General features: G+C 46.9%; 2 protein-coding genes across 4 annotated transcripts in view; one reads left to right on the top strand and one right to left on the bottom strand.

Annotated features, from left to right (window-relative positions):
* The window catches only part of MCM5 (minichromosome maintenance complex component 5), a 14,900-nt gene extending 8,292 nt beyond the window's left edge, over positions 1-6,608 (top strand). The window contains exons 10-16 of the mRNA XM_078606318.1: positions 387-452; positions 2,146-2,322; positions 2,888-3,000; positions 3,677-3,805; positions 4,644-4,786; positions 5,136-5,263; positions 5,918-6,608. Of these exons, the coding sequence (XP_078462444.1) occupies positions 387-452; positions 2,146-2,322; positions 2,888-3,000; positions 3,677-3,805; positions 4,644-4,786; positions 5,136-5,263; positions 5,918-6,019 (858 nt within the window). The 3' untranslated portion in view covers positions 6,020-6,608. The remainder of the gene's footprint in view (positions 1-386; positions 453-2,145; positions 2,323-2,887; positions 3,001-3,676; positions 3,806-4,643; positions 4,787-5,135; positions 5,264-5,917) is intronic.
* On the bottom strand, positions 5,422-24,099 carry LOC144727466 (proton-coupled folate transporter-like). Of its 3 annotated transcripts, none has more exons than XM_078606320.1 (11): positions 23,833-24,099; positions 19,632-19,689; positions 16,879-17,002; positions 14,851-15,185; positions 11,150-11,414; positions 10,730-10,886; positions 9,911-10,008; positions 8,564-8,702; positions 7,974-8,057; positions 7,482-7,638; positions 5,422-7,058 (listed from the first exon to the last, which is right to left on the bottom strand). In XM_078606320.1, exons 3-11 carry the CDS (start codon positions 16,984-16,986, stop codon positions 6,977-6,979), a joined length of 1,425 nt encoding a protein of 474 aa, XP_078462446.1. In that variant the 5' UTR covers positions 16,987-17,002; positions 19,632-19,689; positions 23,833-24,099; the 3' UTR covers positions 5,422-6,976. The 3 variants fall into 3 exon arrangements, with proteins under 3 accessions (XP_078462446.1, XP_078462447.1, XP_078462445.1); XM_078606321.1 differs by lacking the exon at positions 19,632-19,689 and adding an exon at positions 19,507-19,598; XM_078606319.1 differs by lacking the exon at positions 19,632-19,689.

The following is a 24,099-nucleotide window of genomic DNA, read 5'->3' as shown; positions in this document are numbered from 1 at the left end:
TATGGTGGCATGCGTGCCAGTGACTTGCAACATCCAGCGATTTGGGATGAGTTGGTGAGACTTTAAGGTTAAACATCATGTCATTATTATTTTAAATGTTAAAATTACATTTGTCTGTGGGAGGCATATATAGGTTGTCAACTTATTTTAATATTTTAAAAGTTACCTCAAACACATGTCATGAATGTATTAAAATATCTTAAAACATTTAAATCGGCTCTGTGGCAAAGATGAACATGAATGCATTGGAAATTAAGAAAATCTTAGGTCTGAACTTCAACAGGAGGAAGCGGAGTTTGGAGCCGAGCAGAGGGGTGAGAGTGTAGGACTCCAGTAACATCGTAGCTCTCCACGCCCCCCCCCGCCCCCCACCGTTTGTCGCTCAGATGCGTGAGGATGACCGTGTGGCCATCCACGAAGCCATGGAGCAGCAGACCATTTCCATCGCCAAGGTGCGCTGATGTTGTGCAGGAGGTCGTGAGTGTGATCCCGATCCTGACGCCTGTATATTTGAGGTTTGCATTTTCTCCCCGTCGTCGCGTGTATTTTTCTCTGGGTCCTCCAGTTTTTTCCTCCATCTTTAGAACCCACATGCGTTTAGAATATTTGGCTGCTATTCATTTCCACATAAGCCACTTCGTTGAGCGATCATTTGTGGCCAGGTTTCTTTTGAAAAAGAGCACTATACAGCTTCTTGGTTCTTTCAGTAAAGTCACGTAGAAGGGAAATAATAAAATAATAAAATTTTTCTCTAAATTCTCACGACGTTTCGGCCACAGCGCAAGCAGCCGTCCTCAGGTGAAGAACAGGGCTGTCGGAAAGACAGCATCCGAAGCACTATACAGCTCAGTGGGCCTTACCTGGTAAAATAAATGTCGTTAGTAATCTCGTGCCTCTTGTGAAATCTCTTCTCCCACTTGGCACCAATTTCACAATCTTGTTGCTGAAATAGCCTAATGTGCATCGACACCTACCCACACTCCTCGAACTCCCAGGTGTCAACTTCTAAAAGTGTTTTGCTTTATACTCCAGTGGAATGCTTTAGTATTCGTTGTTCATTCCTTGCTTTCACATCTCCGCACCGCAAATGTATGCCTGCAGATGATTATCGGCGTTAATTTTTAAAGAGGATTGGCTCGTGAGATTCACGTTTCGGTTGCAAGGAGGTCCTGATGAGATGGTAGCAGCTCCTTCATCAGTTACACTTTTAACTTACAGTTTAAATGAAACCCTCAGACATGGCCAATTAATAAAACATGGCACAATAATGTCGTTTTGGATTTTAATCATGTAAATACATTATGAATGCAATATGTAAATAGCACATACCCATTAACATTCACAACTATTGTATAACACCTTATTAAAAGTTACAAAACATTAAATTGTGAGCTTGCGGCGGCTAACTCCGTGTTTGTAACTAAGTGGGAGAAAAGTGGTGGTACAGATGTAATCTTGCAATATATTTTTCATCGCGGTCATTTTACTTCTTCCACATGGTTATTTTATCTCGGGGTTTCAGAAACTCCACAAACGGCCGTATTTGGTGAACCTCTAGGGGGCCCCTAGCCCAAAAGGGGTACCCAGAGTGGTGTCAAAATATAACCAACATGGGTCTCCCTAAACGTGGAGCTGGCCACAGTCACTCGTACACTGTGCCGATCCTAATCTATGTGTTAGCACTGCATAGGTTTTCGCGGCTGTACTGTACAGCTCTGCGGTGTTTTTCGGGTTCTAACGGCGTCCTTATTCAGGATGACGTCTGATGCTGCACGTACTCTGGGAGCTCCTTCGGTTCCTAAAATGACTGAAGAAGCTACCTGCACAAATGCGCGTGTGTGGGGATTGGTAGTGCAATGGTTAGCGCGCAGCGCTATGAACCCGGTGACCCGAGTTTGATTCCCGCTCGTGGTCAACACCAGTGACGATTATCTGAACCGGTCCTGTGCCACCTCTCGGTCGACTCTTCCTCAAATGAGTACCTGGTGCGGTGTGTAAACATCGCCTCGAGGGAGACAAAGGCGTCCGGGTGTGGTGTTGGCTACCCACCCCTTCATGTGCCATGCCGGCCTTTGCTCGCTAACAGCACTTGCCCCAACAGTCTGTTTAGGCTACACGGGGGATCTTTGTCTTTGTGTGGTGCAGGCCGGCATCACGACCACCCTGAACTCGCGCTGCTCTGTGCTGGCGGCGGCCAACTCCGTGTTTGGTCGCTGGGACGACTCGAAGGGCGAGGAGAACATCGACTTCATGCCGACGATTCTGAGCCGATTCGACATGATCTTCATCATCAAGGATGAGCACAATGAGAAGAGGGACATGGTAATAATTACCCTTTGCCCCAAATACGTTTTGCAGCCTTGAACCATTGTAGAAATAAATTTTGTAATAAAATAGCTCCTTTTTTGGGAAAGTCCTCATGGAGTCTCCAAGTTTTCCTTAACAGGAGGATCCTACTTTGGGATGTTTGGTCAATATATTAATTGTTTTGCATGTGGGAGTATACTGTAGTTCACCATCTGAGGTGCCCTCCTACAGAGATGTTCGCTGTCTCGCAATAAAACCCGACTTGTGAAGCATTCAGAGCTGGAACATATTGGTTTGGAATCAAATAGGCTGATGATCGAATACGTATTTATTAGCATGTGTATTTGGAGACACGGAACAGAGGGCTGCTTGTGCACGTGATGCTGCTTCATGACAATGCACAATAAATAAATATTCAGTAGCATTTTTACGTGCTATGAAGAAGGTCCATTGCCTGCAACGTCACCTGTTATACATTTCTTTTTTTACGGCCACTGTTATTGATGAGTGCACTGGCGTAGGATGGTTTTGAGCAACCGATCCTGCATGACGTCCCTCTGCTGCCGACTCGTATCTGCAGATCCTGGCCAAGCACGTGATGAACGTCCACCTCAACGCCAAGACGCAGATGCAGGCCGTGGAGGGGGAGATCGAACTGTCCACGCTCAAGAAGTTCATCGCCTACTGCCGCTCGTGAGCGCGCGCACATGCACGGCACGAGAGCCACACGTTATAAAGGTGCAGGCTTGAAATTGCTCGCTTGCGACAATGGTGGCGCAAGAGCCTCCAAGACTGAGCCCGAGAGAGTTCCCCTCCTGCCTAATGGAGTGTTCTGGTCCACTCTTCCACGCTGGCCAGATGTATTGGAAGCGGTGGGATTATCTACATCCCACCACACGTGACCTGCGAACCGACTAAAGTTCTGTGGGTGCACTCATTTATACTGCTGGGTGGTGGACAGAGGTGGGAGAGATATGGGAACAAAACCATCGACCCTGATTGCAAGTCCAGTGTGCTAACCGTTACACGGCGGCAGCATCCCAAGAACACTTGTTTGGCGCTCTTATATTGCACAAAGCGACTTTGGCAGCCCATTGGAGGCTATGCCGAATGCGTCACTTCGGGCTAAGATGAAAGCTCCCTTTCCCATTTCATAATGCCGTGTCGATTTCCCTCGAGGCTCCCTGCGGAGGCAGCTGGTGCGTTATATCGCCTGGCGCGGGTCATCCCGTAATGCACGTACCCTCATTAAGCCGAGAGAGTGAAGAGAGAGATGCTCGCGATGATTGCGTTTTGTTCACGGCGGACGGGGGAACGCTTCGCTTAAGCTGACTTTTGTTGCCTTGGGGCCGATTTTCACGCGTGCCAGGAAATGCGGCCCTCGCATGTCGGCCGAAGCGTGCGAGAAGCTGAAGAACCGCTACGTGCTGATGCGCAGCGGAGCGCGCGAGCACGACCGTGACCGCGACCACCGCAACTCCATCCCCATCACCGTCCGGTAACGCGCACGGGTGCTTGGGTGCCTCCTGGGAGAGTAATTCCGACAGTCTTAATAAAAATTCTGATTCTGGTAGATAGTGATTAACAATTAGTCATTTATCGAGGAACGCCACACTTTCAGGAGGGTTCTGCTATGTTGAGTTTTTATTTTTAAGGTGTCTGACAATCTTGAGTTGTTTATATTTACGTGGGAGGAAAACCGGAGCGCATGGAGAATATCCCCGTACAGATAGAAATGTTGGTCCGCTTGATATTTCGTCTTCTCCGGTGAGCTACGGTATGGCACCTCGTCGCTCACGGGGAGTTTCACAACATTTGCGTGATCCACCAACTGTAATCTAAATACAAATTACTAGTTACTTGGAGGTAATTCAGATGTCAATTTCAAATGTAATTAAATTGTTTAAATTACAATTGAATTTAATAAGTTCGAGACTGCCCATCTCTGCTGCTGGGATCCTTAGTTTCATTCTCGGTTTCAGCCGGCTGTGATCTAAACCAAGTTCTCAAGTGCAGTTAATGATCTGCATCCGATAAAGATGCAGATCATTAACAATACAACTTTACTTGATACATGGGTGTCAGACACGGGTACTCCTTGGTCGCTCCAAAATATATTTTAAATTAATTTGGCTCGAGCGAAACCACTCCACGTGACCACCCCAAATCACCTCTCTGCGTGATGACCCCCACGCCAGAGATTGCGCCGAGTAAAGTTGCGCGCGGCTTTCGGCCACGTATGGATTTCGGCGAGCAGCTCCGTCGGGTCCTGGAAGTTCGGCCGCTCCCGTTTTAATCGCTCGCCCCCCCCCCGTGCACGTCGCCGACGCTCGCAGGCAGCTGGAGGCCATCGTCCGCATCTCGGAGTCTCAGGCCAAGATGCGTCTGCAGCCATTTGCCACGGAGGCACACGTGGACGAGGCTCTGCGGCTCTTCCAGGTGTCCACCCTGGACGCGGCGCTGTCCGGCAGCCTGAGCGGTACGTGTGGGGCTTGTCTGCTCGCGCACCCACACCCACGCACGCCCACGCACGCCCACACACACCGTGCATCCTTACACACGCCCTCTCCCCATGTCTTGGCCACAGCTCAAGACGCACGTGTTAGCACGCGCACTGCGATCGGCGTGATCTCCGCCGTGATTGTTGTCGATCCACTGCTGGATGGAGGCATCCCCACACCACGTTGGTCATGGGGCTGTTCTAAGCAGCAGGAGCATTCCCCACTTCAGTTATTCTTCGCCCGCCGATCGTCTCAACATCCCGTTATTTCTCAATAAATTATCATCGTAATGGCGACGCGTAACGTGTTCGCTTGTCCGCCGCGCAGGCGCGGAGGGCTTCACAACGCAGGAGGACCAGGAGCTGCTGGCGCGCGTCGAGAAGCAGCTGAAGCGCCGCTTCGCCATCGGCTCCCAGGTGTCGGAGCACAGCATCGTCCAGGACTTCCTCAAGCAGGTGCTTGGTCTTTTACTCGTGAAGTTGAAACATCTTGCTGGCTCAATCGCAGACTGCTGTACCTCAACTTGTTGTCGCGAGCCTTTCATGTTCCAAGATGTACGTGTAGCTGATGGTGAAATGTTGTGTAAATGCGTAAGAATAATTTTTCTTAGACATTATAAAAGTGAACTCGATTTATTTGTGTTTTCAATAAGTGTTAAAGATCCATATTAGTGTTCCGAGTCACGTGATACAATTGGCTTTGTACCAGCAAAGTAAAAAGGCACAGTTCCATTATTTGTTGGCACTACATCAGCTAATGCCGGTATTTCAAACACGAGCGCGTTACGAGATACGAACAGCGATTTACTTGCACGTTATTTCAATAAATAACACTGATACTTTTCCAGGGCTTCTCCAGTCAAATACAATGTAAACATTGTGCAAATGTCGACCGTAACAATATTAAAACGTAATAATATTCCGCAGCATTTTTCAAATAACCTTTGCAGAGTAGGGTTGTGTGGATCTGGATAATGTCTTTGCTTCAATCGGCTGCTTCTAAGTTTAACTTAAAATGGATGTCCGTTTCAGTGGGATGACCGTAATTCTGCGCTTCCATATTAATCGCAATCACGGGGGAACTTGTCCTGCTTTTCTTTTTCTCACCAGAAATACCCAGAGCATGCCATCTACAAGGTGCTGCACCTGATGCTTCGGCGTGGAGAGCTGCAGCACAGGGTGCAGCGCAAGGTCCTGTACCGCGTCAAGTGAGCCTGCGCCCGCATCCCTCCCCACCGCTACTCACGCGCCTGTGTCTCAGACCACGTGCCGGTCATGGAATGCAGAGGACAAATGGTCATTGAGCTCGTGGTTAAATCCACGAGCTTCATCACGATTATTCGATGGAAGTGGATTCTTGCGCGCGTCGAATCGTGTGCGTAGCTTATGGTTGACACGCGCATTGTATGCGATTGTTGCTGATAGCCTAATGGGACCAACAACAAAATGAACCGATATCGGGGTATGAGATCTTACGGATGGGGAAGAAAAATATTCGGTGTAATCAGATCTTGAATCGAGGTAGTTTATTGAACCACGAAGAAGTGTGGTGAATCATTAAGTGCCTGCTAACCCAATTTTCCAATAATAGACAGTCTCCTGTCTCGTTAAAGTACAACATGACAGATTAGTCTTCAGAAGTAAAATCCCACTCTGGGACCCATAGTGATCATGCAGATTCCCATCGCTTGCTTTGATGTGTCTTTCCAAAGTAGTAGTACTGCATTTGTGTGTTTTTTTCCATTTTGTCTTGTGCTTTGTACTGCACTTGGTTTAACTCAATAAAGTGTTCATTACAGAACTCGGTTGTTTGAAGTGTTGTGGTGGTTTTTTTGCCGTACAAGCAGCCCTCGTGTCAAACCTTGTGGGTGGGGGGCACATTTTGGTGAATGTAATTTCTGTCGGGCACCTGAATATTAACTACAATGCTTGAGCGGATACAGTATTGCTACGAATCACGTGCGGCTAGTTTAGTTTTAATTCCCATTGATGTGCACATTGCCCTGTGTACAAAGTCCCTCGGAGTTGTATTGCAGCGTGCTGGCACGCAGCGACAACGAGCAGGTTACATAGTCGTGGCACAGGGCGAGCTTGGGCACAAGCAGGGGTCTGAAGAACCCGCCATGATGCCACCATCGCCACGCCTGGGCGCGACGGAGCAGCGCAGGATCAGTTAACGTTCCTCTGCACGGGGTGGTTGGGCGAAGAGTTTGCTGCTCCTGGCAAGAAGCGAGACTCCTTGTCGATCCACCTGGTGGCACAAGGTCGAATCGTGAACACATACACCGGGCTATGAGGGTACAGCGTTTAACAGTGCTGCTATTTTGTGTTTTGGATTTGTCAGCTAACATCGGCCGCAACCCCAAGTTGAGGTGCACTAATTGTTCCCTTTTAGCCCCCCCCCCCCACCGTTCTGTTCCCTGGCTACCAGATTCAGATAAGCCCCCTCCCCCTTAACTTGTATTTAAAAGCTTCTCTTAGATTTTTCCTCACTTGATACAGTAAATTTAGCTGTGACGGTCCCACCTGATGACAGAGACTTGTGTTGCCTCCTACGTGACTTTACCGAAAAAACCTAAGAGTATGAATCCTTGCAGTCACGAAAGCTTCAAATCTAGAACTACGGGGGTGAGGTTCGTGCACGGCTGGCGCAGGAGCCCGTCGAGCGGCTCACTGCAAGAGGATGAGCATGATGACGCCGAGCCCTCCCAGCAGGATGAAGCAGAAGCCGGGGAAGTAGGGCAGCGTGGCCGGGTAGAGCGTGCTCAGCACGGACGAGGTGATGAGCATGAACGCCGTCTCCAGGGACGCGAACGCCGAGAACACGGCTCCTGGGCGTGCCGCCGACAGTGAGACACGGTTACCGTCGTTACCACCATCAACGTCGCCAAGAGAATCGTCGGAAGTAATCGTCATCGTTCCAACATGACAGCGATCACCGACGAGTACAGTTGTCATTGTCAATAAGCTATTGTCAGTCACTCGGATTAAAAAAATTGTCAGGAGAACCCTGAACAAAGCCTTGACAATAGGTGAGGCCTTTCCGGCTAAACAAGCATCATGTAATAATATGGATTAATGGTAGACCCCATGTAACTGGCAATTATTCAACGCTCATCACACGGAAGGATAATTATAATAAGCAATTACTGTAAAGCTCTCGTACCCTGTTCGGAGCTGGTGGCCAGCCTTGATGTCTGTGCCCGTATCATGGCACCAGGGATGCCTGATACACTGGCCAGCCCAGCCGCTGGAAGGAAAAACGTACAACGGGGGTGAACAATAAGTACGACGTTGTTAGAGAATATCAGCAACAATTTTGGCTTTAATCGTTTCTGACATTTCTCTTCATTGGCATTGCACTCGTAACTTTCTGCATTGTTATGTCCCTCTGCACATCTTAAATACAGCTGAGTGAAGTTTCACTATAAAATGAGAGCTCGTAAAAATCTTAATTTGCCATTTCATTGCTTCTCATAAGGTTCATGCACAGCGAACTGTTGACTCAGAGCAAGCCAAAATAAATGAATTTCTGGGAGCATCCACACAATGTTTGCCAAGTGCATCCGAGGTCTCCTCGCACGTTATTTTACACTCCGATATGGCAGCAAAAGCAGTTTATGTGAAGCCTGCCTCATATCACTCGTACGTTTGGCACTTGCGCCATTCATATCTCGCAAGGTGACGACGAGGTCGCCCCTTTCACGACCGAGTCTAGCCTGCAGTGGCACAGTCTCTTCGCGGAAAGCGGCTCACCGAGGAAGACCATCCAGGGAACGGAGGCACAGGCCATGAGGCCAAATGATATAACCCGGATCAGCATGGCCCACTTGGCAAGGGAAAAGCCGCGAGCCAGCTTCAACAACAGCGGAAAGAGCACCAGTAGACACATACCCTGCTCGCCACACACACGCACACAGGCATAGAACCCCCAGTTATTCTGAGGTCTCATGATGTAAGCTGTCTCTGGTGTGGACCAATCAGTTTCAAAGACAATGCATATACTACCAGAGCATGTTTGTTGTTGCATGTTCTACACAAGTATTATGTGGTCAATGCAGACATGATTTCTTGAAAAAGGTTTCAGTTTGGTGTTTTAATATCTTAACACCTGTTATATTGTCAGAAAGGGTAAAACCCAATCTTATAATGTAGATCACTGTTAGTGGCTGTCGAGGCAGGCACACAGCATAGGTGACAGTGCAGGCGGTAAAGATGTAACGATCACCCTCTCCTCCTACGTGAATGCTGATCAATGCCACTTTCTACAGGTATCGATATTATATACTGTGTGTACTACGGATGCAATGCTTTGGAAGGTCAGGGAGGTGAGACTTTGATTATTTTGCCACGTGGAGAGAAGAGACGAAGAGGATGTAATGACAAGGGCCGTGGAGATGTCAGCGGTGCAGGGCAGAGGGAGAACGGGGGTGAGATGACAGTGAAAATGCTCATTTTACTAAAGGATCTTCATACTCTTTTATGGGGAGAAAGAATATTTTAAAACTTGAGTCAGTGACTGAGTGAACATGTGATAAGCAGGTACCACAGCGATCCTGTGTTCAACTCTATGGCATCAGATCACATTTACAAGCAGAGCAAGTAAAATCCCATTTATCAGTGACAGCACAATAAACTGTCGTACGTGTGCGTTTTTATTACTTAAGCTTTGCCCCTGCTTTCAGGCTTGAAATGTATTCCTGTTTTGAACCGACACCATTCTTTATAGAGCATGAAGGAACACAATGTGAGTAGCATGTTGAGGCGACTCCAAAAGTAGTTCTGTAGTGCCATGTTCAGGAGCCAAACTTGACATGACACGAATTACTGCTGGCTGGGGGAATTCCAGATAAGAGTTGCCACCTGTCTAAGATTGATCGTCCGGGTTTGACCTGGACGGTCTGGGTATTGGCATCTGTGTTCGGGTGGCAGGAATTGATTTGAACCGAGATCTGGTGGTATGGTTTTGATAGGCATAAGCTGGCTGAATGTCCAGGTTTGGTCTGTGGCAAGTGTGGTAAAAGCCATATTCCAGAGGACTGTTTTCATTTGTTTGCATGCCACAGCTGGAATAGCCCAATTGGAACGCACGCCCCAACTTACCACCAGGAATGTCCTGCCCCCAATGAAGTAGCCGTATTGCTCGTTAGTGAAGTGCAGTGGTGGGTACTGCAGGAACATCACGAGGATCTGCGAGTCGCCTGTAACAAACCACAAAGACAAAAATCTCCCATATAGCCTGAGCAGACTGTTGGGGCAAATGCTGTTAGCGAGCATCTATTAAGTCCGGTACGGCATACGAGGGGGTGGGTGGCCAGCACCACGCCCGGTCGCCATTATCTCCCCAGTGAAGATGTTTACACATCGCACCAAGTACTCGTTTGAGGCTGATTCGACCTAGAGGAGGCCCAAGACTTGTGTTGGCCGTGAACGGGAATCGAACTCGGGTCGGTAGGTTCGCAGCGCAGCGCGCTAACCGCGACACCAACGCTCCCCACTGCAACAAACCCCTCGGACACACGCACATGCGCAACAGCGCTGCTTTATGAGGTGCACAGTTCTGAAGTACTCACGTACAGTCCTGAGCAATGACAAGATTCCTCTTACAAAGTTGATGTAGATTATTACAATCTGCAACTACGTAATTTTCAGAGCAGGTGATTATCCTTTTACATGTTACGACAGTGGGATTCAAATGACATATAATGTTGTTGCAGTCAGCTGGATAACCGAAGCTTCTTCATCACCAGCAGCCATGATCTATCCACTGCTGGATTTAGGCATCCCATTTGTAAGTGCGTTGAACTTCTTTCGCACCGTACGTAGCCAACCGTGCTAATCGAAGGTGCGGATACACGTGTGGGGGCACAACGGAAGGCAAGTGCTTTCGCGTTAGGAGGAGGAGGGCGCTTCGAGACACACCGACAATGCAGGCCATGTTGAGGAGGCTCACTGCGAGCAGCAGCAACATGACGAGTCTGCCACGCTCGCCACGCTTGCGGAAGACCACCTTCCAGGTGGTCAACCCATCCAGGCAGCTCATGGGCGGCAAAGTCGCGCGCACGCCCGTGTCCTCTGACTGCAAGGCGAGGTTACACACACAAAAAAACCAACGTCGCAAGCGTGAGGCTGCTTCACGACACAGCGGAACGCATACATCGCGAGTGCACTATTGGCGCCGTTCCTATGGCTGCAGGGTTCTCGCGAAGGAAGAGGCACTTTTTAAAAGACGCGTGCGGTATGGTCTGCAGTGGTGTCGCGATAGGGGGCGATGTTGCTGTGCGATCATCATCGGACAGAGTCAGGCTCGCCTGAATAAACCCCGGCGCTAGCTGCTCGCACCTCCTCGGAGCAGATGGGCTGGCGCTCGTCCTCGCTGCTGCTGCGCTGCTGGGCGGGCGATGCGATGCACAGCAGCGCGTAGAGCGTCGCCAGCAGGTTGCACGCGAGCTGGATGGAGAAGGCGCCGAGGAACCCCATGTGGGCAACCGCGGCCCCCTCCACCAGCCCCCCCACCGTGCCGCCCATGAAGATCATGGCCTCGAGCACGCCCATGCGGCACGGGCGTTCGTCAGGCGACGTCACTGTGGCCAGGTAGCTCATCACGCTGCGCGCCGGCGAGCGAGCAAAAGAAGCGCGTGACTAGGGTTGCCACCTCGAGAGGTAGAAAACATCCGGGACAGACTGTGGCAATAATCTCACAATACCGGAGGAGGGGGAGGAGAAGTCCATTTGAAAGCGGTGTCTTGAGTGGAGTATAATTAGTATGATGACTACACTGCTAACAAATCCCAGGACTTTTACTGTTCCCTGGGAAATGTATAGCTTTCCCAGGACAGCAGCTGCCTCGAAAAAATAATGATCCCAGGAAAACAAGGAGAGGTGGCAACCCTACATATTACGCAATCAGACACGAAAGTTGTATCGTACAATAAACGGTATTGAAGTCCAAAGGGGTGATTTTTACACAAAATGCACATGCACTCGCAAAGGCGCAAAGCTGTGGGTAACATTTTGCCATAGCCTCATTAAGAATCATGCTTTCCTTTATATCACCCTCCGATTTCAGTGTAAGAGTAAAAATAAAGCTGGGTAGGACTTTAACAGAGTTTCCATAAATACACATTTAATACAGAGAACAAATTGCCAAATATTTAGGAAATACGGCAGACAATACTGAAAAAACAATGCAACATAACAGAGTAAGATGTTGTGAAATGTAATCAATAGACGTCAAAGTTATAGTGATCCTGCCGTCAAGTACTGAATGTCACGCTAGGCCATGATGGATTCTGGGCTATGGGAAGAGCTGTGCCCACAGCCAGCGGAGGATTTGAGGCTGACATCTACGAACCTGTCCAGTGTATGTGGCAAATATTTTAGAGGCATGAAGCCAACTTCATTGCGTCTCCCTGTTCATCTCTGTCGATGGCCTTGAGCCAGCGGTGAAAATTAGTTTTTACCACGGCAGGATTAGACTCGATAGCAGGACTACTTACTGTCCCGACAGAGTGGTAATTATTTCACTGACCATGTCGGAAATACAGACCTGACCAGGATCTGAACATTATTCTCATTGCGCCTCAAACTACGTTTTTTTCCCCCCTATGAATCTCATAAGGGTGTATACACACGAACACTCGATTTGCACAGGCGCGCTTTGCCATGAAGCCCAGTCGGCTGAAACGTAAATTATTTCCTTTCCTTCCCAAAAAAATATATGGTGATTAAAGTTTAATTTTGTGAACGTATGTAACGTTGGTGAAGCAGCAAAATGCGTTTGCCAGAGGCTGCTGCTCTCGTGCAATGAATAAATGATAAACAAGTCAACTTATTGCTTCATTTCAGGGATATAACGTGTTTCTTGCATGGAATACCTACCTGAGAATATTGCAGAATGCTAACAATATAAAAACGAAATTAACTAATTCAATCAGTTATATAGTTAAATTGCACAGTTTATATTTAGATTTTTCTTCTTCTTTCGTACGGCTGATGTAGACGCAGAGCAACAACTACAATTTCACATTCAGGTGGTCAAGCCAAATCACCACTTCAGCAGCAGCGGAGTCCTGTAACGCCGCGATTGTCTCCTTCGTGTTTGTGGACGGGGCATTGCGTCGTTTTGCGCTGTACGGTCTGTTCTGGATGACCACAGTCGCACACTGCAGAGTTTTTAATTTTCCATTTGTGCATCAGCTATCCGCATCTGCCATGGTTTGTGCAGTGGATGCGTATTAGGGTGGACCATGAGCTTTGTGTATATTCTGGTAGTACAACCTAAAACAAGGGTGGAGTGGTGGCTCAGCGGTTAGCGCACTGCCCTATGAACCCAGCCACCCGAGTTCAATTTCCAGTTACGGCTAACATCCGTGGCAAGTGATACAAAGTCCTGTGCACCCCCTTCCCCAAATCGCACTGACCAGCGTGGTGAAGTATAACCAAACAAGCCCTATGACCAACACGAAATGGAGACACCTTCATCCAGCAGAGGACATACATAGGGGTGATAACAATGTGTATTTTAAAAATATCAAATGTGTAAATGACAATAAATGCCATCACGACAGAAAAATAGAATGAATTTTAATTTATTAACTAACACACACAAGCGTGTCCAGCATTGCACACACAAAAGCATTATTTCTCAACTGTGTGACACCAGTGGTCTCAACAACAAAAAATGTCCACATATTCAGTTTCCTTTTAGCTGGTGGTTTGAATAAGCTTTTGTAAATGTAATGCACCGCACTCACTGTGTGTGTGTTGTTAAATAATTATTACCACGACAATAAAACATATTCAAACGTGTAGTCTTTTTGATGGCTTCACTATCCAATAGAGCGTTTTGTTGAATGCGTATTAAATCACAAATCTGACGGAGCGAGTGAGCTGTTCACGGTGCCGGATATTCCCAGAGGGGGCAACACACACTGATCTGGCCACGATACAAGCTGTCAAGGATCCAAATGCTCCTGCGATTGTTCGTCTGGCTTGAAATTCCACAGGGATCAGACACGTAACCTTCCAATTTTTTTTTTACAAATGAATATTTCATGGTAATAAATATTACATGCATCCATTTGATGTACAAACAGAATGTTGGGCTGGCTCTTAACAAAAAATATATACTCTTAACAGAAATTGTGGCAGTATTGTATGCATGCTTGTTGAACGTCTTTCCCACCATACGTAGCCAACCGTGCTAATTATAGGGGCGGAAGTATTGCAAATACGTTAACACAACCATATTTACAGAGTTCACTACTTATAGATAAGCTGATAAAGTATATATACTCCGCACCTCCAATGAGCACGGTTGGCTATGTACGGTATGAAATAAATTCAACATACATAATTTAAGGCTCTTTGTCAATCCACTATTGAGTGAAGGCCTCCTACACGATATTGGCCATGGTGTTTTGTGATCATACTTGACTATGCTAGTAGAACTCAGTCCACCTCTCAGATGCATCCCATTCCTTGGCTGCTACTCCATCATTATTCTTGACCATCGGACATCATCCCTTTCAGAGACGTGTCTTGCACAAACCAAATTAAGTGAAACGCAAATTTCCATGATGGAGTTTTTGTTGTGTGCAGGCATCGGTGGCCAAGCATGGACCATCAAACTGACGACCATGTGCCTCTCTGGAGCTATGAGCCCACTGCAGACAACCCTCACCGAGCTGTCAAGCATGAGAACGCACAATCGCTGAACGTCCCGCCAAGGCGATACTTTCAGCAGCAAGAGTGTTTCTCACCTTCTTTATCTTCACCCATATATCGTCTCAACAGTGCACTGTCGTTATCATTTGTGGAGCTTGTTGGCCTGGGTGCACAGACGACACACGCGGGGAGTGTTGCTGTCCACGCCAGCCCATCTATCTACCCTTCCTACTTTTATGAACATTTTGAAAAATGTCTTTACACGTTCCTCTTTTCTGTCTCTCAACATACGTGTACGTACCATTTGAAATGCAACGATCGTGCATTTCAAATCGTACTTACGTCCCCAAAAGTGGGACGCGTGCGCAGCGTACCTTAGCAAAATGGTGACATAACCCCCCAAGGTGGAGGAGATGCAGGCGGCGGCCAAAGTCCAGTAGACGGACAGCTCGGGGGAGGAGGACACCAACATCAACAAGGCGGAGGCCATCGCGGCCCCGAAGCACGGCAGGGCCATCGCGAGGCGTCTCATGCACGGAGAGCGATCCGACCAGGTCCCGAGCAGCGAGGCGGTAATCATGGCCGGGATGTTGGTGGCGAGCGACAGCAGCAGGAAGAGCGTGGAGGCGCGCGTCTGCACCACCCTGGCCCGGTCGCCCTCCAGCGGCGACACGCATGCCTCCGTCGTGCCGTACGTCTCCCAACACACCTGCCGGGGCACGCGTGGCATCACGGTGATGAACGTGCCGACAGTAGAACTAAGGCAGCGGCCATCAGTTCTGAGAGTGTCATCACACGTGGGTCCAGAATGACAACACTAACCGCAATTGCAAGTACGGCCATTCTTTGTATACCCGCCGTGCGTGTCGTAGGCGGTGTGTGACCATACGTCGCTGAGTTGGTCAGTGCTGGTTATGACGGTGGGCGAATTGAAGTACAGTACAATAATGTATTTTTCTGCACTGCTAACAATGTAGTCCTGCACTACCCTACAACGGCTGTTTTATGGTTGCCCATCAGGGCATTATCCAGACTCAACCCAGCTTAGTTTCCAATATCTGACGAGATCTGGTTAATTCTGGGTGACTTGGTAACCTTTATTGGGTATGAATTGATTGTGACTTTTGGTGATCTATGTTACTGAGTTGGCAATTGCTGTAGCTTTTATCTTGCTGGAAAATGTGTTCTCTATTCAAGTATAATTTTGATAAATCAATTCGAAGGATAAAAAAAACTCTGAAAAGAGTACAAGGTTGGAATAATAGTTCAACCTTAGATTCTTCCAAATGAATACCTTTAGGATGTTCTACATATTAAAAATATGTTGTTTCAGTGTGAAAGTGGAGTCATTTCTTATACTTCAATTGGAAACCCTGTTTATATTTTCATCAAACTCGTATGAAGCAAAATAAATAAGCAGTTCCATATCATGGTTGAAAATGTAATTATAAGGTATACATTTTATAAAAGGATGCTAACTTTTCATGACAATAAAAAATATATAAGTTGCATTAAACCTTTATATATATAACTACGCTAGGGCATCTTAAAATATACATGATTCACTTTTATATATTTTTCACACATGACTGCATTTGACCAATGAACCAGAATATTCCATCCAGATGAAATTCACCCAGTGAGCTCTCCAGGAGCAAACACACGGATTCCCTTTAATTCAGGCCTCTGCTTTTTAATCCAATCCGATTCGTTTGGTGCACACACTTATCCGCACACGCATTGTAATGAATGCTGCTACCAGCAGGTTATGTCAACTAAAGAAATGCATTTCAAAAGAATGCAATTGCAGTGGCACAGAACAGTGCTTTTTTATGCAATTTTTCTATGAGCCAAGTTATTCAAGTTCAATTCCCGGTCACGGCTGATGCCAGTGGCAGGTCTTTATCTTGGCTGTAAATTATTAACGCTAATATTACATGAGCTGTGCATATTCTAAATTAATGAATACACAAGTACGATTCATATACAACATGCAGAATACACGTTTGCTCTGTTATTCGCACAGGAATCTCCACCTGGCAGTTGCCTATAAAAGCACGATTTCCCACAATAGCAACCCACTGTAACAACCAAAATTAATTATGGGTCTTTATTCAATTATAGTTACCCCATGGTTCCGCTCACACACACACACTTGCAGGCTAACTGTGAGCTCACATTCCCTGATTGCGTGCGTATCCACAGCGGGGCTTTACTGCTGACAGGGTCAGACAGTGTGAGTCATGCCAGCCCCTCCAGGGCTTACCTGTGTGTATAATCATGCATTGCGGCAGCAGCTACTCTGCACGCGTGTGTGGAAGGTAAAGGCGCACCCCTGCAATTTCGTGGAAGTGAACGGCATGGAACCTGCAAGCCCTTTGCATGAGAAATGCAATACGTGCCTTTTGCAGGATGATCTGCTGTGTGGCGGGGGCCTGGATGAAGAGGGCGGTCATGTAGAGGAAGAGCAGCGGCTCCACTGTGATGACCCGGGCCCATGAGGGCACCATAGCTCCACCCACGTGTCTGCACAAACACACACACCAAGGCAAAGACCCCAGTATAGCATTAAGATGATGTTGGGGCAAGTGCTGCTAGCGAGCTCCTATTATAGCCGGCATGGCACACGAGGGAGTAGATGGCCAGCACCATGCTCAGCTGCATTTGTGTCCCCAGTGTCGGTGTTTACACACAGTACTGGGATCTCATTCGCCGCCGAGTCAACCTAAGGGAGACCCAGGACCGGTTCATATTATTCGTCACCAATGATCTGGTCACCGGGTTTGTAGCGCAATGTGCTAACCACGACGCCTGCACACATACAGAGACAACTCGACAGTACCCTTCTCATTCAATGGCAGCTCACTCGGCATGTTGTAATAATATTTGTATCACGCTAACGAATCGTGCACTAATATATTATTCACGATTCATGCAAATTGTATGCAATCGTTACCTTGAGGCTAATGGAATTAGAAAAATAGGATGCCCTAGTGTATGACAGCCAGACAATGGAAATGAGACAGGCCGAGACGAAATATTCTTCTCGGATCGAATTGTGGCCTCGAACTTTGGTATTTTTCACTGGAAAATCATCAAATTGTTGGAAGCGGGGGGGGGGGGGAGATCGTTACACGGCAATTATGAGCATCATTCTCTCTCTGTCACTCTATTCATTACAATCCACTCCAAAACATGCAGCGTTCAATGTACAACTGTACTGAAATGCTGAACAATTCACCCCTTTCCTCAAGCGATTCGATGAATTGCCGTGAGCTGTTGTCACAATCCGAGTCAAGAGTTCACGATTTTTTTGTCCTTACTTCACCGTCCGTCTCGTCTCGACCGCCTTTCTCATCTGCATCGCCTCATCCTCCGTCTACTCTGCCCTGGCTGTATCGTCCTGTCTGTGCTGTCCAACGTGCACCGCCTTTTCTCATCTGTTCTGTGTGACTACAGTGGTTTGTTTCTGCCTCGTTAACAGGAATAAATGTTTCAAATTTTGCATGAACTGGAAGCAAATCGATCCTTTCTCACACCATTTCGTACACGTATCTTGCGTGTGAGAATGCATTTTAATCCGTTCGGCACAGTTGGCTACGTACGGTGCGAAAAAAGTTCAACAAACACACAAACGATGTTTATCGTGAATGCTTTAGATACCTTTTGATTGAAACACGACCGTTCAAGAGGATTGTTTCGCCTGTGATTAATAACGTATGTCAATCGAGCAATAAGATACATTGCATGTATAGTATGTATGTAAATACTGTCATATTAATCTAATGTGAGAGTGACGAGAACACACCCATCATCATCATCGCGATGCTTGTCAGCTGCACCGCGATGGTTGAGAGTTGCATTGCCATGGTTGCCAAAGGATCCAAATGTTGGAGCATTTGTGGTTTCAAAGATGCGTACATTTTCGCTTAAATTATTTAATCCGTTTCAGATATTGCACGCCTTTATGGTGTATATATTAATTGTGCCTTGAGGCTAACGCCTGTGAATTGTGCGTATTAGACAAAACAACGCCAATACACGCTTTAGTCCCTCGTTCATGGTAAAGCTGAGCTGATGTAAATTTAATACCAGTCTTTACGTGCCTCAATATTAACCACCTGAAGACTCAGAATCCATGCAATGGCTTAGAGGTGTATTTATTACACCCTTGCCCCATGCTATTATTGCGATTCAAGGTTTTGATATTCATGAATCGGTGACTCTGCTTGTATTAACATGCAGCGAATGCAGCGACCGGCAGCAGTGATCGTGTAAATGTTTAACATGCAACATACGTGCATACATGGAAAACACACATTCCTACAATCATGATTCAGTGCATAAATGGTGAACTTGTGAATCAATATTAATCAAGTAATCGAGGCATTGTTACACCCCGAATAAGAACCATACAAACATACTAGGTTCGTAACGAAAGTGAATGCACTCTAGGTTTTTTTCAAGACTACAAATATGCAGATGCCATATCTTTCCCGAGCCCTATTAGCTTTCTCATGCTGGCTTAGACGCCTCCCCACTATAGAGAGCCCCTCTCGAGGGTATTTGGCCTACACTTCCACGCTGGCCAGACGTCTTAGAAGAGGGGACAGTACACCCACACGTCACCCCATCATACGCGACCTGCCGATCGACAGTGGTGTAGCCATGTTTCGTGCTCCCTCGTTATGGAAATGCTCGTAAACAGCAAACTTTAAGGACAATGATATCGGCCTGCGAATATGGTACGCGCAACGTCTAAAGATACTTCTAAAGCTTCGAGACGTTATTTCTCTCATCGCTTTATCTCTCATTACATTTCGGCATCACATTATCTCTCACGACTTAATCTCATCACTTGATCTCACCACTTGATCTCAACACTTTCTCGCATCACGTTCTCTCTTATCACTTTATCTCATCACTTTCTTCCTCTCTCTCTCGATGCAGTCGTGAATAACGAGGGAATACTATCCTGCTGGCTGTCAAAGGCACGTGGGGGGAGGGGTGGGGATTTAATAATCTCGCACCAATGTTCCAGCTGCCGCGCCGGGAGATCGGATTGAACCGGCAACCTCTGGATTGCAGGTCCGATGCACTAACCACTGGAACACGACAGCACCTGTGTACACAACGAATATTTAGACATTCGTACCTGTTCAAATTGGAGAACTTTCAGCCATCCCAGCACACCTCGGCAGTGCGGGCAAGCGCTGTGTATATGAAATTGGAATTCAATACAGTGTATGCACCACCTTATGCAAGGAGTAATTGTACAACGTGCACGAGATGAGGGAGGCAACAGGAAAGCACGCAAACTCCATTGTTAAGCCACAACTATACGTACTCTTTGGTTCTTTCGGTAAAGTCACGGAGGTAAAAATAAAAAATAAATTAAATCACGACGTTTCGGACGCAACACAAGCGTCCGTCATCAGGTGGGACAACCACAGCAAGAAACATTTGCTGAAGTAGTTTCTATGCCATCTGGGGATGCCATCTGGGGATGCCATAGAAACAATTGTTTCTTGCTGTGGTTGTCCCACCTAATGACAGACGCTTGTGTTTCGTCCGAAACGTCGTGATTTAAATTTCGATTTAAAGCTTTCGTGACTGCAGGGATTCATCTTCTTGGTTCTTTCGGTAAAGTCACGTAGAAGGGAAGTAATAAAATAATAAAAATAAAACATAATAAAACAATTCTCACGACGTTTCGGCCACAACGCAAGCAGCCGTCCTCAGGCGAAGAATGAGACATTATCAAGCTAGGAGCTTATATAGGTGTAGCGAGGAGGAGCGCCTTAACAAAAGAATGTGCATATGAAGAGGAATTTAGCATACCAATGGGCAATGAGTAGGAGGTGGGCGGAGGGGTTTCATTTAATTTATTTTTTATTTTCATCTACGTGACTTTACCGAAAGAACCAAAGAGTATGGATCCTTGCAGTCCCGAAAACTTCAAATCTAGAACACAGCTATACACTTACACTTGTACGTATGTTGAACTTCTTTCGCACCATACGCATTATGTATGTATGTATGTTGAACTTCTTTCGTGCCGTACGTAGCCAACCGTACTAATCAGAGGTGCCGGGGAAGGACAGCAAACGAAACACGAAAAGCTGTTCTAAAGAAATGAGGTTTCAATCTCGATTTAAAAGTGCACAGCTCCAGTGCATATAGCTCCACTTGAGTTACGACTCAAGAACTCTGGTCTGCTGCTGAGCATGTTGTTTTTGAGGAGAGGATGTGGAGTGGTGGTGGTGGATGGAGGGAGCTTGAGCCATGGACCTGCCCTTGTGTGGAGAACTCCACTGGAAACTTACAAGACGCACAGGCTATAAAGCACTGCAGTTCACAGTCACAATTGCACTACACCATGGCTCGCCGTGGCAACATTTACAGGCGTTTGGTTTGGCAGAGAACTTTAAACATTGCTGAGCTGTGATGCATCACATGAGCTTGCAACTTCGCAGGAAGTGGTATAAGTTTTTACGACTGTTGTTGTTTGAGTCTCACATGCATCATCGCACCTCCGATTATCATGGTTGGCTACGTACGGTGCGAAAAAGTTCAACACACAGTACATATATTTTTAGCTACATCCTTATAGCTAGATTTAAAAAACGTGGTAGAAAGGTAGAATGTTACAGGCCAGAGAGCGATTTGAGCCGATGTTATAGTATATGTGCGAATGAGGACACTTGATAGACACAGAGGCAGTCATAGGCACAAGAGAAAAGTCTGGAGCCTGGACTGGAACATGGATAGGGTCTCAGTAATGCAGACGGTCAAAGCAGGGGAATTAAAGACATTTGGGGGCGGCAGCAGCAGAGGAGTGACCTCTCATTGAGGGAAGGTTGACGGAAGATTTTTACAGAAGGCCTTGGTTGTTTGGAGCTGAGGCCCACGGGCTCCGGTGGAGTAGCAGAGAAAACCATGAAGGGGATTAGAGCGAGGCGACGAGGGGAGAGGTTGGTTGGGTAAGATTCCATGTAGGATCATGAAACCAGTGAGAACGATCTTGTCGTTGATAGTGGACTGAATTGCTCGCGAATGGAGGGATTTGAAGATTGCGATGATGCGGGTCTCATGTCTAGGTGTGGGTGAGAAAGTCTGACGGTGGGCATTCAAAATTACTTGGAGTTTGGAGATGAGGAATCTGGGGATGCCATAGGTGGGAAGAAGGCAGTTGCAGTAGTCAAGTAGAGCTGTGATGAATGCATGGATAAAGGTCTCGGCATAGGTGAAGGTCAGGGCTGGATTAAGGTTCTTGTAGGCCCTAGGCACTTCTGTTTGCAGGCCTTCGATGATAACTTTCTCCAGTTGGTACTGCTGTTACTCGCTTTTTCATCTGCTGGACAGATGTCATTACCGTTACGTTCATTATTTAGTCTGTGTCCTCATTCGATGGGCGCGCGCGCTGTGTGTCGCAGCTAAGCAGATTTAATTTGAAATGATTGAGAGAGAAAAACAAGGCAAGCCTCAAAATCTAAGCGAAAATTACCTCAAATATTTTTTACTAGAATTATTATATCGGATGACGCAGCTTTAAAAGGATGCCGCTTATTTTCATCGATCACAAATTCAATGTTCTGACAGGAAGACTGCATGGTAAGTGCCTTATTGCTTTAGTTTCGTTGAAGCTTCAAGATTTATCATACAAACAGAAAAACACAGTCAACATTTTTTTCACAAGCCCTTTAGTTTTCGTAGGCCCGATTAGATAATGCAGCCCTGGTGGCGGTAGGAGGTTCTTCATACATAATACAGGTTTTTTTTGGGTTAGATCGCGTCAATATATAAATGTGTCGTTAAAACCGCCACCACCCGTCACAGCCAATTAGTAAGGGTTGTCACATAAACAGAACATGCCAATTCGTCACTAGTACAGCACACCGGTGTGTTGGAGTGCCAGATTTGGCTGTCGCCTGATGAAGCTAGTTGTAATTACTGGCGAAACGTTGGCTTGGCTCTCCAACACACCGGTGTGCTGTACTAGTGACGAATTGGCCACGTTCTGTTTACGTGACAACCCTTACTAATTGGCTGTGTCGGGTGGTGGCGGTCTTAACGACACATTTATATATTTTGTTCATAGTTGAGAAACGTGGGAAGAGAATGAGGGGTCAAACCGATGGTGACTGCAAGGTTTCTGACAATATTCTCCCGTTTAGTGCCAGTCTATGAGCACAACTAGAATATCTATTGAATTTCGACTTTTTGGCAAAATGTTGGAATTGTTAAATAAAATACAGTACGTATAACTTTGGTAAAATCGTGGCAGAGTGGATCGTGCATTGCACTTTGAACCCTCTTTAATGTTTATCCAGAGCCAAACTAAGTGGTGGCTGGAATCCCAATCACTTTAACCTGCACTGAGCAACGTGGTGGTGAAATATGGTCAAACAAACCCCCCTTCTAACACGACACAGACAGACCTTCATCCAGCAGCGAATTGAGAAAGGGCTGTGACTATTGTCAGTAAACCAGTCTTAAAAAGTATCAAGTAAGAAATTCTTACGAGAATGATTGCTAATATTAAACCAAGGACTACAGTATTATTAATGTCGTTTATGGAAGTCTCTATCACATATCATCTAGATGCTGTTATGTTAAATACAGTACATGAATTATGTACACGTCCCCAGGTTTCATAGCATCAATGATGTACAGTATTCTCCAATTAGATGTCTCTCTTAATTTTAACGTAAATTTAGGACATCCCAGTAAAAGAAAGCGAAGGTACAGCCCTGAAGTCTTGCAAGATGCCACTGTAGCTGAACCTTCCACGATGGACATCTACCCACACAAAGTGCACCCGTAAAAGGCTGGTCCAGATGTCTTGTGACTCCCATTTAATTCTCTAAAACTCGAGTTATTATTTTTTAAAAGTAAGGTTTATATAACAACACAAGTGCATATACAATGAGGATGGGGAGGACAAAATGTTAGTGGTCAATTCATCGGGGGGGGGGTCACAAAACATCTGGACCACCACCCTGTACATTTATACAGCTGGGAAGAATGAAGCCTCTTCTCTCGGTTTGCCGTCCTTCCCCTGGCCACACCAAGCACCTCCGAATAGCCACACGGCTGGGCTACGTAGGGCGCGAAAGAAGTTCAACACGTACAGTGCTTACACCACACACAACACACACAAGTTTACAGTGGCGGGCGACTTTTAAGAAACCTGCGCCGCGGTTTAAAACTTCCGCGACTTGGAGATCGCGACCCAAACCCAGGTCCGGTTTGTCCCCAGGCTGCTGCTGCTGCCCACGGCAGCGAAGTGTTACATCCATCGCTGCGTTTCACGGCACGATGTGACGAGGCGATCGATGGCTTCCAGTACTCACCACGGCGGCGGCTCGCTACCGGGTTCGCCTTCTATCGGCAACGCGGCGGGGTTGGCTTCGTTGTTGTTGTTGCTGCTGCTGCTGCTGTTGTTGTTTACACGAAAGTTGTCTCAAGTACTACTCCAGCTAATGTCGCACAGTTGTATCGGGCTCCGCTCTCCCGAAGTCGTCTTTCCAACCCACACCGCGCGCTCCCCGCGTTCTTGAATCGCCGAAATCCCGCAGCGTGACGGTGGTGACGGTGGTGGTGACGGTCTGACGCCTGCG

Source organism: Lampetra planeri, chromosome 25 (assembly GCF_965212315.1).
Source record: "Lampetra planeri chromosome 25, kcLamPlan1.2.h2, whole genome shotgun sequence".
Taxonomy (NCBI): Eukaryota; Metazoa; Chordata; class Hyperoartia; order Petromyzontiformes; family Petromyzontidae; genus Lampetra; species Lampetra planeri.
Note: the sequence above shows the minus strand (reverse complement) of the source record. Positions and strands in the feature narration are given on the sequence as shown.